General features: G+C 46.8%; 1 protein-coding gene across 2 annotated transcripts in view; it reads right to left on the bottom strand.

The window, feature by feature from the left end:
- Positions 1-14,939, bottom strand: part of LOC135385775 (E3 ubiquitin-protein ligase CBL-B-like) — a 41,612-nt gene that overhangs the window by 3,426 nt on the left and 23,247 nt on the right. Inside the window, exons 8-11 of one of the 2 annotated variants that reach the window (XM_064615289.1) lie at positions 11,073-11,215; positions 4,093-4,190; positions 2,350-2,613; positions 527-641 (exon numbers count right to left, since the gene is read on the bottom strand). In XM_064615289.1, coding sequence (XP_064471359.1) covers positions 527-641; positions 2,350-2,613; positions 4,093-4,190; positions 11,073-11,215 — 620 coding nt within the window. Of the gene's footprint in view, positions 1-526; positions 642-2,328; positions 2,614-4,092; positions 4,191-11,072; positions 11,216-14,939 lie in introns of both variants that reach the window. The other variant, XM_064615288.1, reaches the window with a different exon arrangement.

Consider the following 14,939-nt stretch of genomic DNA (forward strand, 5'->3'; position numbering starts at 1 on the left):
AAGTGTGTTACGAATAAGTGGGTTAATATGACTGCATAAGAACCTGTGGAAGCAACCTGAACATATAAAAATGCATGGTGCTATGCGCCACTATGTGCAAGATTTTGATTTGTTCTTCAAGAACAGATTGATATTCCAGATGGCACAGCAAGCATGATGAAGGTGTACGGGATGCACCACCTGCGTGTTATTCATATAACTAGCAACTCTACATTTCTAGGTGACAGTGCTTGAGAAGTGTTTCATCCCAATCACTTCCTCCATTAATCAAAGTCAGCATGGATAGGTTGTAGTGTGTACAACTTCCCGTGACAAATGTAGGAAATGTAGCATGAGCTCCAAGTCTCCAAGGCAAAGTGCTTGATGGAGTTACCAGTACTGTAACATAGTATTTTCAATTTTCAATGCACCCTATGTACCAACAGATTCAAGGTTAAAATTCCAATCTAACTACTATTTATCCTTCATAGAACAATAGGCCAGGTTTCGTTATCCGAAGTTGCTACACAAAAAAGCTCTGCTGTACCTTTTCTCAACTTTCTGGTTGCCTAGGAGAGAGCCATTGGTTGTGGAAGCGAGAGATGAGCATGGCACAGGCTCAAGCAGGTCCGTTGACTGCTTTTGTGTTGGAGGTCCTGTTACTGTAGGTGAATGAAATATCAACTTAGCTTCACTAATTGTTATCACAGCCTGCTCTCATTGAGGCACCTGTACCAGGTAAAGTCAACAAAAGCTGCTGACTCACGGATACACATGCCATGCAGTAAAGTCCTTTTATAGCAGAGTTCATAGTTGAAATTCATATATTTTGTAATCTGTTTCATGTAAACACACACTGGACAGTTAGAGTGGTATACTTTATGGGCCTGCTGGTGCATGGAGCAGCAAAGTATGACCATGAACATGTGAGTTCATGTAGTTCCTGTACAAGAGATGTATATGCTGTACTAGTATTTCTAAGATCTTGCATCATCATGGCATATGCCGTTATTTCACGCGTATAAGTCGCAGGACCCGTTTTTAGGAACACTCTGAAAATTTTCTGCCAGATGAGCCGTGGGCAATACGACATGACTGATTTGTGCGGCAAACCAGTGATGCAGATTCTCGCGTTGGCAAGGTGTATAGCAGAGGGGGTCAGTTCTAGTGTTCTACTAAGATCGGATTGTGCCCTTGCTGCATGTTTTCTTTTTTTTTTTTTTTTTGTGGATTGACGGGTCAGTGGTCTTCCAGAAGCAGTGGCAGATACAGGGGGGGTTGGGCGACCCCCCCCCTCCCCACCAAACCGAGGGTCTGGATCCGCCCCTGTCCAGAAGATATGAATCACTGTCACCCTCTTCATTAAAACTGCTTGGGGGGAAGGTACCAGGAGGGTCAGTCTTCTCAAATGTGGATGCGCCCCTGTTACGCATTGTTAGTGCATTGGCAGGGCAGTTCTGTTGCGGAAAACGTGAGGCATCGTTAGCCCTTTAGTTAACACCAGAGTATGGGTAAAATACCATGGGGAAAATAGTCATAAGATAAGGCGCAGAGCACCCGTGAAAAAAAAAATTGTGCGTAAGTCATGGCTAATACACGTGAAATTACGGTACATTCTGACAAGCGGTAGGAAACCACGGCAATGCATATGATACAGCTGCCTCTCAAGCACAAAGACATCAAATATATGAGACCTCTGTGCTACCACACGCTCAGACATGTGCATGGAAACTCACCGGCATAGTGCAAGACCTGAGCAAATGCTTATCAGAAGCAAAAGGGCAGGTGCACAGGCGAACTAGTTCATTCTAGTTGTTGGTAACGTTTCTCTGAATCTGGGGATACATGCACAAACGACAGGCACAAACAGACGACTCTCAACACAGGAGTCTCGTCTTGTCTCTCTGTGTCTGTCTTTTGTACATATTTCAATAGACTCTGGTAAATGTTACCAAATAGCCTACACTAGCTTGCTTGCATTTAGTTTGTATGAGGTACATGCTGTCTAGAAAGAAACCAGAGATGGGGGGACACACCAAAATTCTTAAGAACTTGCTGTGCATCGCCCTGTTTTCCCTGTCCAGAGCTAGTTTCTGGTCATCAGATTAGGAGATAGTTAGAGCATGGCACGGTTTTGCACACTACACAGTGACTAAAGTGCATGAAGGAACAGACCAAATGACCACGGCATCCATACCATCATTTGAAGTGTTTTTCACTGTAGCATTACAACAATATTTATGCTTTGTGGGTGCATGCATAACTCATACGTAGTGGGAGAGGAAAGCCCACCCTGCCAAACTCATGCATGTAATTAGAAATGAAAAAAAAAAGCATTAATTTTCGTACTTTCAGTATGCAAGCACTCACTGTGCACAGTATTGAGCTCAGTGTTGGCATAGCTGGGCTCTTCTGTCATCTCGGCCAGCTCCGCATAGTGGACAGTAGATGAGGGTAGTGGAGATGGAGATCTCTGTGGTGTACCATTGCTGCTGCCTGGCCATGTGCCATTTGGTGGAGGAGGGATCACTGTCACTATTGTGGGCGGAAAGGAGGGGGATGGGCGGGGTCCAGATCCAGCTCGTCTGAATGGGGAACCTTCATGCCGTACTTCAGCATAGTTAATGCTGCCTCCTGTTGTGCCAAATGTCACAATTAATAATAGCTTGTAACAGCAGGTGATGTATCTGGCACGACAGAAACATGTGGAGAAGGCATAGTAATTATCACAAGCATGAGATGCTCTTGCACAGAACAGCACATCCAGGTATCCACTAAAAACATAAGTGTCAAGGATCAAACATGTAAAGCTTGTAGAGAAGATGTTGTTCCTCTACATAAGTCCTAATCGGCAATGATGGAATGTCCCAGAGGACAGGATGTGCTGGGGAGCTTCCCAACTCGTGGCAGCAAGGCCACATCGTTGTCTTCCACGGGCCACCACATCACTCCCCCATCCTCCGACGTGGAGCAGTGCTTGGGGTTGAGGTCCGCGTTGATACCATGAAGGGAAGAATGACGAAAACACGTGGATGAGGGACGGCTGGGCGTACAGCTGTTGCATGATGGCGATGGCAAGCGCGATGCATGTCGGGCGGGTTCCAGTGAAGGGCTGAAGCTGAGTGGACTCCGGCGTGAGAGGGCGACAGTACTGGGACTGGTACGTCAGCGGTGAGTTCCAACTGTTGTCACCAAGGAAGTGTCAGGGAGGACCATCGCGAAGCAGGTGGACGCCGGGAATGGAGCTCACTGTGGTATCCCTGCATGTCCCTGGTGGAACAGAGGTCTCTATGCCCCTTGTCTGCAGGTTGATACTTGACTGCTGGCTTGCTGAAGATGAGGACCTATGGGGAAGGCCAGGTGGGAAGGTTGCGCGGGCTGGGTTCCTTGGTCATTTGCTTAGGAGATGTGTGTGGTGCGGTCGACAGTGGCGTGGCGTGACCGGTACAGTGGCCAGTACCAGTGATCAGTACCGTGTGACTCGGAAAGCTGCCCCTGGTTGATGCCCGGGGAGGACCATCGCGAAGCGTGAGGCGGCGAGATGCAGTGGAGGTGACAGTGACGCTTTGCGAGTTGCGCAAGGCGAGAGCGGCGGTGTGAAATGCCAGGTCGTTTGATTAGCATGCAGCATCACCGCCTAGCGAGTCCTCGGAGGAACTGGGGACAGTACCTTCAGTGATGGCTTCCGTGGTGGTTGTGCGAGGCCGATGCAAAATTTGGGATCGTGAAAGCCGAATTGTCTTCCAGACTGAGGTGTTCGTTGTCCGGGTCACCAAATGTAGACAAGATGTTCCCCTACATGAGTCCTGTTTGGCGATGATGCAATGTCCCGGAGGGCAGGATGTGCTAGGGAGCTTCTCAACCCGTGGTTACATTCCAGGATACTGCCGATAGAACCGGTGAGCCAGCGCGGTAGCACGTGCCAGTAAGACCACATCGTGGTCCTCTATGGGCCACTACAAGCTTATAGTGAGCAGAATTGGCTTCTTGGCTTTCACACTTTCACAATGTTGAACATGATGCCATCAACACCACACTAAGCTGCTCGAAGGAGATGTTGCTGACACGTTATTGACAATTATTGCCATAGCAAAATATAAAATGACGACATACCCGAATTCTCAGGAGAGCTTTGTGGTGAAGTTGAGCATTTGGGTGCAGTACTTCCATTGATGTACTCATCCGTACTTTCTTTTGACAGTGCTTGATGCCTAATCAGGATAACACAGGTATTCAATACACTGGAAAGTTTCAGCAGAACAGATTCAATACAGAGTGCTTGCATCTAAAGCAGTTTCAGAGGAGACAAAGTTTGCTTGAGACAACTTCACAGCACAGCATGATAACTCAATCACCTTTACGTTTCCTTATTTGGATAGTATTGACATCAGTAGTACTTAGTTTTGGTTAGCATACAGAAAAAGCAACTTTCTGGCTAACTTTCCACAGGCTGAAATGCCCCTGTTAGAAATGTTTTGTTCTCTTTTTGGTGACTCTCTGGGGGATGAGAAAAAGGACGAAGTTGTGTGTGAGAGATATGTTTTTTCGTCTTTTACCTTTTATGTTTTCACCATAAACGGCTATGAACGTGTGTCGTTCCATCAGCGCATCGATTTTCTCCTTTTCGACTCTGCTATATAAGTTTGGTGCCGAAACCCGGGAAGAGTTAACGTCAATGACCGATCAACAAGAAAGTCAGGGAGTTGAAAGAGAGATATCCAGAGATGGACCGACTGAAACGGAAACGCGGAACAATTCGAACGGCAGCTACGAAGCTCATGGATGAGATACAGCAACTACTGCAAAGAGAAGTTTCGTCGGACTGCAGAGGTGAGTTTCAAGAGAAACTTGACCTGCTAGCAGTTAAGGAAGACGCGTTAGAGCAGCTAAATAGCTCAATTGAAGAATTGACTTTGGAAGACGCTGCGTTTGATGACGAGCTGGCAGGTTCGCAGACCTATCAGGATCGAATATGCATCACAAGATCACGAGCTACACAAAGACTAAACAGGAGGTAACGAAAGGCCGTCTCGCATGTCTGCAGTAAGTCAAGGCGGAAGGGGCAACGGAGGTGCAGAAGACTTAACAGAGAGTAGGCGAAGAACCTCAGTGAAGCTCCCGAAACTGGAGATTCCCAATTTCAGTGGTGATCTCAGAGAATGGGGAAGCTTTTGGGATCAATTTGATTCTACTATTAACAGCAATCCCTCGATTTTGAAGATTGATAAATTCAAGTGTTTAAAAGGCTACCTTATAGAGAAGGCAGCCACAGCTGTGAGTGGACTCTCACTAACCGCAGAAAACTACGATGTTGCTTTGACGCTTCTGAAGGAGACATTCAATCGAAGAAACCTCATAATCGATGAGCATATGTCACGACGACTGAATTTACCTACCTTAATTTACCTTGGTGACTCTGGACAAGCAAGCAAGCAAGCTTCGCGAACTGTATGACAAGGTTACGACAGGAGTCAGGTCCCTGGAGGCTTTAAATGTCCCACAAACCTCTTACGGTGTGTTACTTCTGTCCGCACTACGGAAAGCGATTCCCAACGATCTCAACCTCGAGTATGACAGGAAGCACATTGACGGCGATGAAGACATCAAATCATACTTAGAATTCCTGAGAATTGAAGTGGCGAGCCACGAGAGGCTGCAGCATGTTGGACCATCAGGCTTTGAAGGTCGCAGGCCTCCCCTAGATAAGCTCCTTCAGGACTCGCTCTTATGGTCAGTGCAGAACTACCGACTTGTGTTTTCTGCGGATCGAATGACCACAAACTGGAAGGCTGTACAAAACTTCTGTCTATTCAAGAAAAGAAAGAAAAGCTGAAATCAGAAAGAGGTTGCTTTCGCTGTGGCAAAAAGTACCATCGATCCAGAGAGTGTAGGAATGCTTCGCGACTCAGGTGCGTGAGATGTGGAGGGAGACATCTCACAGTCATATCTGACTCAGTGGGCATCCAAGAGCAAGTACGGCACTGGCTTCGTCTACAAGTTCTCGCTGCCCTGGTTTAGACAACGGTACCGTCCTTCTTCAGACAGCGCGAGTTTGAACAGAAAGCGAGACCAGGCGTCAACTTGTTCGTGTACTTCTAGACAGTGGAAGTCAACGGTCATTTATCAAGAGGTCACTTTCGGAGAAGCACAAGTGTCAGTTACTAGGGAAGGAACAGCTTACACTTCACACGTTCGGGACTGACTTAACATCGCAAAGGAAATGTCGCCGGGTTCAAGTCTGGCTTCGTAGCCAGTACAACAGAGATGAAGTTCCCATTGAGGCCTTAGAGATGCCAGACATTTGCAACGACGTCATGGAAGTCCCGAATGGCGATTCCGGGCTTCGACTGAACGGAATGCTTGTTGCTGACGTTTCCCCTTCCGACGCCAACTGCGAAGACGGCATTGGAATACTTATAGGAGGGAACTTCTTCTGGAAGGTCGTCACAGGAGAGACGAAGCATATCAGCGAGAGCCTTGTAGCAGTCAACACAAGATTCGGTTGGACATTCCTAGGACCTTCTCACGCGAGCCCAGCAACAATATGCTCAAACGTTGGAGTGATGCGGGTAACAGTAGAAATGCATGATTCCGATCTGTCAAAGGAGGCGAAGAAGTTTTGGGAGCTAGAACGTCTCGGCATTCAACATAGCGACATCACAGTCGACGATGACACAGTTCTCCAGGAGTTCAGATCAACTGTGAAAGAGGTGAATGGAAGGTATCAAGTCCGGCTACAGTGGAAGGCCTCCAGATCAAACTTACCTTCCAACGAGAGCGTTGCAAAGGACAGACTCCGTTTGTTAACGAAGAAGCTCCTAAAGAATGATCAGATCATGTTTGAGTATGACAAAGCGATCCGACATGGGCACGACGAGAGATGGGCACGCTGAGCAAATCGACCTATCAGGGCCAAGTGATGGCGTCACTTATTATGTGCCGCACCGTGCAGTCCTGAAGCAAGAGAGGCAGAGCACGAAGATAAGGATCGTCTTTGATGCATCTTCAAGCGCAACCGGGTTCCCTTCACTTAACGACGTATTCGATGAGGGGCCAGATTTGAACCCCGAGCTGCTGGCTATGCTTATCAGATTCCGGAGGAGCAGTATAGGACTCGCTTCTGACATCGAGAAAGCATTTCTTCAAATTTGTTTGGACGAAACTGACCGTGATGCCTTCAGATTCCTGTGGTATGATACACGGCTCAAATGCAACAAACCTCTGCCAGGAATCGAAGTTTGGAGGATGACTAGAGTCCCTTTCAGAGCAGCATCGAGCCCCTTTCTGATGGCAGCGGTGCTTCGTTTCCATTTTGAAAGGATGTCCGCATGGTATCCTTCTCTAGCACAGGTACTCGGTGAAAGCTTCTATGTGGACGACCTTGTGACGAATGTGGCTACACCACTTGAAGCCCAACGTCTGTCTCTTCAATAAGGCAAACGAAATACTAACGCGGCTGGGATGAACTTAAGGAAGCGGACAACGAATTCTTCATCTCTGCAGGAAGTATTCAAAGATAGCAAGGAAGACCCACTTCGTGCGGCCAACCAGCAACAATCAGTTAAAGTTCTTGGACTCTGTTGGGACACGAAGGAAGATACCCTTCAGGTTTCTACGGAGTCTCTTCAAGCATTTTTGCTACTGATGAGAGATACAAAACGGTCATTGCTGCAAGCAACTGCGAGGATATTTGATCCATTTGGCTTTCTTGCTCCGTTCACTATCAAGGCAAAGATCATCTTCCAGCAGGCGTGGGAGCAAGGAGTCAGGTGGGATGATTCATTGCCGGATGAAATTGCTGTTGAATGGTCACGGTGGATCAATGCGGTGGCTGACATATCCAAAATAAGCGTACCGAGAGCTCTGATGCCCGAAGAATCGACATCAGTGTTGTCCGTACACTGCTTCTGTGATGCAAGCATTCGTGCTTACGCAACCGTCGTATACCTTCGTACCGAAAGCAGCGACGGCAACATTGCCGTGAAGATGGTAGCGGCCAAATCAAGAGTCGCCCCTTTGAAGCGCGTTACGCTACCGCGATTAGAGCTCCTAGGTGCGCTATTGGGGGCATGATTGACAACGTACGTGGTTCGGGTGCTTCACCTGGAAGAGGAGGTCACGTGTTTCTGGAGCGATTCCGGTATCATTCTCCATTGGATAAAAGGAAGCGCCAGTTGTTGGAAACCTTTTGTATTGAACCGGGTGACCGAAATTCAGACTCTTTGTGACCCTTCAAGATCATGCTTTTGCCCTAGACATGAGAACCCCGTAGACCTTACAACGCGTGGAGTGCAACTGGAACGGCTGATCATCGACAAATTCTGGTGGCGAGGGCCCAAATGATCTTCTAGCGATGAAACGTGGCCAGTACTTGAACAGAGAACTCCAGAACCTTCCACAGACGCAGTCGAGGAAGAGATGAAAGGAGTGTTACACTGTCTCGCAGCAGCTGAGGCAGTTACACCATCGTTGTTCCACATCAGGGACCTCAACACTCTGGTATGAGTACTTCGGCTAACAGCATGGATCAAGCGATTTGCAGCGAACTGCAGAAGTACGGAAGCAAAGCGACGGGGATCTCTCACTACAACAGAACTGAATGAGGCGGAGAATTACTGGATTCGACAAGTTCAGCGTGAAAGCATCCCGAAAGAGGTTGACATCATCTCAAGACATGCCGGAAAATTAGCGAGGCATCGCCCCTGTATAATTTAGCTCCCTACATGGACAGCAACAGCATCCTACGCCTACGTGGAAGACTGCAAGAGAGAGACGGAAATACAGCACAAAAACAACCAATTATATTGCCGAAAACACACGACTTCACGAAGAAACTAATCCTACAGGAACATAAACGCCTCCTTCATTCAGGTGAGCGCGACACACTGGTCCAGCTGCGGGAACATTATTGGATTATTCAAGGGAGACAAGTTGTAAAGAACGTGCTTCATCAGTGTATGACATGTCGAAGATGGCGAGCGAAGCCAGCAGAGGAACCCCCTGCGCCACTTCCGAAGGACAGGGTGACAAAGGACCATCCTTTTGCTGTGGTGGGCATAGACTTCGCGGGACCTCTGTACTACAAAGGCGTATCAAGCGACAGCAAGGCCTACATAGTCTTGTTCACTTGTGCGGTAACGAGGGCAGTTCATTCGGAAATCGTCACCGACTTAACTACTTCCACTTTTCTATAGTGAGTTTCGGAGATTTACAGCAAGAAGGGGAGTACGCGATACGATATACTCAGACAACGCCCTCACATTTAAAACGGGCATCAAAAGACCTCAAGAGGTTATGGACTTCACTACAGAGTGAAGAGGCAGTAAGCTACTTCTCCCAGATCCACCTGCACTGCAAGTTCATAGTAGAAAGGGCTGCATGGTGGGGCGGCTTCTGGGAGCGAATGGTGCGATCTGTAAAGATGGCTCTGCGGAAGGCTCCCGGAAGAAGCACTCTGACCCTGGACAAACTTGCCGCTCTTTTAACTGAGGTGGAAGCGACAATTAATTCCAGACCTATCACTTACACTTACTCAGAGTTAAACGAGCCAGAGCCCCTTACACCTTCCCATTTTCTTGTCACAAGGTTGCCACCCAACTCTGCTGCAACTGACTTCCCTTCCTCAGAACGACGTCAGTTACAAAGGATATTGCGGTATCGTGAGATTCTGTTGGACCGGTTCTGGCGGAGATGGCAACACGAATACCTACATGAAGTGAGGACTGCGCACTGTCAACGCTCTTCAACATCTAGTGCTCTTCAAGTTGAAGATCTGGTCCTACTAAAAGAAGATAAAGCACCACGAAGTCTATGGAAAATATGTCGTGTGGTGAAGACGTTTCCCGGAAAGGACAGACATGTGCGGTCGTGCTTGATTCAGCGCCCTCAGAGGGGAACAGTTAGGCGTGCAGTTCACCACCTATTTCCTTTAGAAATCAGTTAAAACAATTGGAGCACCCATTGCGGGGGAGGATGCTAGAAATGCTTTGTTCTCTTTTTATTGACTGTCTGGGGGATGACAAAGAAGTGAAGGTTGTGAGAAAAAGGACGAAGTTGTGTGTGAGAGATATGTTTTTTCGTCTTTTACCTTTTATGTTTTCATCATAAACGGCTATGAACGTGTTGTTCCATCAACGCATCGAGTTTCTCCTTTTCGAATCTGCTATAGCCCCTTTGTGGTTGCAGTAATCACTTGCACTCTGTCTTGCGCCTAATTTACGTAGTGTGAGAAAGCGAGTAAAGATAATTTCCTGACGTGATTTCTTTTTGTTGCAAGTACTCAAATGTCAAACAGAAACTGTCAACCTTTTGCAAAATATTTCTTTTATTTCTCCTTGTAAGACTGCAACCAAATCCCACAAATAGCTCCTCTGCTTGCATTCATTATGTATTCCATGAATACATTTCCAGGCCCTTGTTTTGCCAAAAGTACCTCCATTAAAATCTAACCCCCATACAAAGCATTAGTGCCATGATGGAGACCATAGATCTATAAATCTCTGGCCTTGCATATTTCTTCTTTGTACAGAGCGAGGAGTAAGTTGCAGCCTCATCAGGTGTAATTCATGGTTTTGTCATCCTAAGCAAACCACTAACTTCCACACTGTTGTTGGCTGTGGCCATGCACAGCCCAGCACAATTCTTAACATGCAAATATATTTAGGTCTCCCAACAGTATGAGGTTTGCACTTTCATTTTCCAACGCAATGAGTTCGAATATTCCTACCTATCTGTGGTATCAAACGGAGACACAAGCACTTTGTACATCAGTCCTCTGCCAGCAAAGTAGCATAAATACACAAATGAGAGATAAAGCATAACTAAATATAAAAGATAACATTGTTCTGGAATAGGCAGTAATGATTGTATAGTTCATACATGACCCTTTGCAATGGGGTAACATCAGGAGAGCTGTCAATCATGTCCCTAGTTGATTGATTGATCGATTGGTCTTGTGTGGCACAATGTCCCCAATTGAATGATGGCAGTTTCATGCTTTTTATTTTTCTTTCATTCATTCCTCTCTGTCAGTTTTGTGTCGCCAAAGATTTCTGTTGTGAATGCTAAACTGAATGTGCATCTGACCAACCTACCTGGGCGATGTACCTGGTGATTGGCCAGGTGTTGTGGTAGGAGATGCTCTTCGAGGAGGCACGGGTGGAGGTGCAGTGGTTGGTATTCGACGTGTTACCATCGGTGAAGAGTGTGGTGACACGAAGGGTGACCGACTGTTTGACTGTAAGTTATTTAGTACAACAGATACATCGTTAAATGATTGCCACATTGACATAAATAGCATTGCTGTATTTCTCTGTGTGTGTGCACGTGGGTAGATGTAGGAGGCACTCACATTATAGTAATTTTCAGCTTAGTGGAGCTAGAACTGCTTGAGAGCCTCAGTCGAACGTGAAGTGCTGTGCTTTTAATAGACCAGAATCAAACTAGAACCACAATTTTACTGTATAAACAGAACTTCAGATGAACTGAACACAAACTAAATTTTAGAAATGCCTGCTGTTCTGTTTGGCCTGTATTGAGACTGATGACTGTAATGTGAACAGGTGACGATATTGTGCAAAATGACATGACTGTAATGATCAGTGTGCACTGAAGCATATTTTGAGGTTGTTTCATCACTTGACCGCACTGTACTGCAACTGCATGCAAACAACAGCTTTATTTTGATGATGATGATTATGCTTATCATGGATTATTGCTGTGGCTATGGTTTACGAGTTTGTGTGCACAATACTCTGTGCTTACGTAATGCAGGCTAGAGCACTGCACGGGCCGACTTTTCCCGGCCCGACCCGGGCCCGGACCTTCATATTTTTATGCGGCCCGGCCCGGCCCGGCCCGGTGACCCGGTGACTAGAGCCCGGCCCGGCCCGGCGTCTAAGCAAATAGAGCCCGGCCCGGCCCGGCCCGGTGACCCGGCGAGTAGATCCCGGCCTAGTATTTCCAGCCGCGAGGTACGCGTTTCTGGCGATTATCAACCAAATTTATAAGTAAATTTATAAGGAGAGAAGACAAACATACAAGTGATGGCGGTTTAACACCGTAGCCGCACGAGACCAAATTAAATCCAGAACGCACGGGGCGTTATCGTTACACTGTCAAGATTTTGCGGAGATAGAGCATGCTGTCGACAAACTGCTTCTCCCAGTCCCTATCCCTCTCACCAAGCTTTGCCAAAGTGATTGTGAAATATGTGAGGAGCAATGTAAAGTGGCTTGGAGAATGTTCTAGAGGGTCGAATCATATGCATAATGCAGTACCCGTTGCTTGTCTTTGCAAAATATGCACAGGAATGACGCAAGCGCATGAAGATATGAACTAATGCATCTCCAATGTGTGGAATTAGCTGCGTGGCCCGGCCGGGCCTGACTCTCGGGAACATATTTGTCGGCCCGGGCCCGGCCAGGCCCGCGGTGGTGGCGTATTTTAACGGCCAGGCCCGCGGTGCTGGCGTATTTTGTCGGCCCGGGCTCGGCCCGGCCCGGAGCACACAGCCAATAACAAGCCCGGCCCGGCCCGCGGGCCGGGTCGGGGGCCCGGGCCCGTGCAGTGCTCTAATGCAGGCTATGTTCAGTCACAATGCATACTTATTGATTATTTTACCTGCTAGCATGATTTATCATGAAGTAATGACCCCATGAACAATTCTGCATGAAAATGGGGTGCTGTCTCAAAATACAAAGATGCTTACACAAGCAGCTGTTTTCAAGGACAGCAGTTTACAAAAAGGAAGCAAGTTCCGGTGGACCTACACCTTTGTGATTCCTGGTCTGGTGTGCTACCAATTACACTACGCCGACATCGCGCTCTCATCAAGGCCTCGTTCGGGAAGATGTGGATGCACGTTCACCTTGGCCACATTTCCCATGGCACAAGCAATTGTTTGTCAAGTGTTTTGCTAAACCTCAACAGTGGATGCAGTGCTAAATCAGCACTAAGATAAATTGCAGAGGCTTATACAATTAAGACAAACACAACATTTAAGCCTCACCAACGCCCAAACAATTACCGTAATTTCACGCGTATTAGCCGTGGCTTATACGCTATATTTTTCCCTTTTTTTTTTCTCACGAGCACTCTGCGGCTTATCCACCGGTGCGGCTTATCTGTTGACTATTGTTCCCTGTTTTTTTCCCCATACGCCGGTTTTAATGAAAGGGCCAACAGTGTCTCTGGAACAGCACCACCCTGCCAATGCACGAACAATGCATAACAGGGGCGCGTCCACATTCGAGTAGACTGACCTTCCTGGTGCCTTCCCCCCAAGCAGCTTTACCGAAAGTGGTGACAGTGATTCATATCTTCTGGAAGGCCACAGACCCGTCGATCCATGAAGAACACACAACGAGGACTCACTAGAACCCACCTCCTTTGTTGTACACCATGCCGACCCCAGAGTATGGACCACAGGGTTCATGGCCTTCTCTATGGTCACCTTTGTTGCACAAATCAGTCGTGTCGTATTGGCCGCTGCTTATCTGCGAGTGCGGCTTATCTGCCCTAAAAGTTTTAAAACGTTCCAAAAAACGGGTCTTGCGGCTTATATGCGTCAAATTACGGTATGTATAAGACGGCTTGTTGCAGAGCAGGTGTCTACTTTTTGCCTCCAGGGGCACAAGTGGGAAATTTGCTCGCTCCCTGTATTCTTAATTTTCGTTCTCTCTTCTGTCGTCCTAATGTGGTTGCTTTCTGCCTGAAAAAGTGTCATTCTGGCATTCCTTCAGGCTGCCTCAGGAGGTGCTCCCCTGCCCCCTCTGTAGATGCCGGCACCAGAGAGTCGAACCGAACCCGAACCGAAAACCGTTATTAACCTTTATTTCTGACCGAACCGGAACTGAACCGAACCGAAACAGTCGACGCCATCTTGGAGCTGAACCGGAACAAAACCAGTAAAAAAATACCGGTTTCCGGTTCAAATAACGGTTCACACGGAATTAAGTGCGAAACTTTGGATGTTGTGCGTGAATACAAAAGCTATTTTTCGTATTTTTTCTTCATTTATTAGCTTCGTAGACATCCTCTTGCTTGCCGAAAAAGTCATGCCCTGCAACAATGATTTGGATCTTCTCGAGTCACAAAATAGCAACGGATAGTAACTTAAAACTGCTAGGGCAACTAACGTCTAAAACACACACATGAATATACAGGGTGTCCCAGAAAATGGGTCATTGAATTATAATAAAAAAACTACGCCACATAGAATCATGCGTTCAACGGCATTTGTTCTGACTAGGCTTTTGCCATCTCATGAAGTTTAAGTATGTAAATTTTGCGAACTGTATTTTCAGTAAAAAACGGACCTTTACTTGGCAAATTTCCGAGTTCACTTCGCAAAAAGTTACATAATTAAGCTTAGGTTACATGACATGCACATCAGGTGGTGGCAGAAACCTAGTAGGAACAAATGCCGTCGACCACATGATTCTAGGTGGCGTAGTTTTTTTTTATTATAATTCAATGACACATTTTCTGGGACACCCTGTATATAAGAATTAGGGATCAACAGGACATTAGAGGCAGTTTTGGATAGCATTCAATAAGTGACATTTATTATAATAATATACTAATCAGGGTCAGCTATACACAGGGTGTCCACCCTAGCAGCAGAAATGATCGCTGGTACATAGAACCGTCAATGGGAAACTGACACTCTCCTATGAAGTTTGTGTCAGAAACAGGCGCTCCATGTTAAGATCAGTCCGCTTGTAACACAAACCTGTCAGTTTTTCTTCAACAGCGCTATGTCTTCGATATCATCTCTACCGTTATCGCAGGCATCCTGTATATAAATGCGAATACGCGGACCAACCGACGTATATGTCGTCGGCTGCGACCTTCGGTCTCTCAAATATTCTCTCCTACGTTTTTCTTTTTCTTCTTCTGTTCTCTTGTACGTAATGCATTGTGAAAGCAAAGTACCCGAGCTCAGCTCTAGCACGTAT

This window comes from Ornithodoros turicata, chromosome 2 (genome assembly GCF_037126465.1).
Source record: "Ornithodoros turicata isolate Travis chromosome 2, ASM3712646v1, whole genome shotgun sequence".
Lineage (NCBI taxonomy): Eukaryota > Metazoa > Arthropoda > Arachnida > Ixodida > Argasidae > Ornithodoros > Ornithodoros turicata.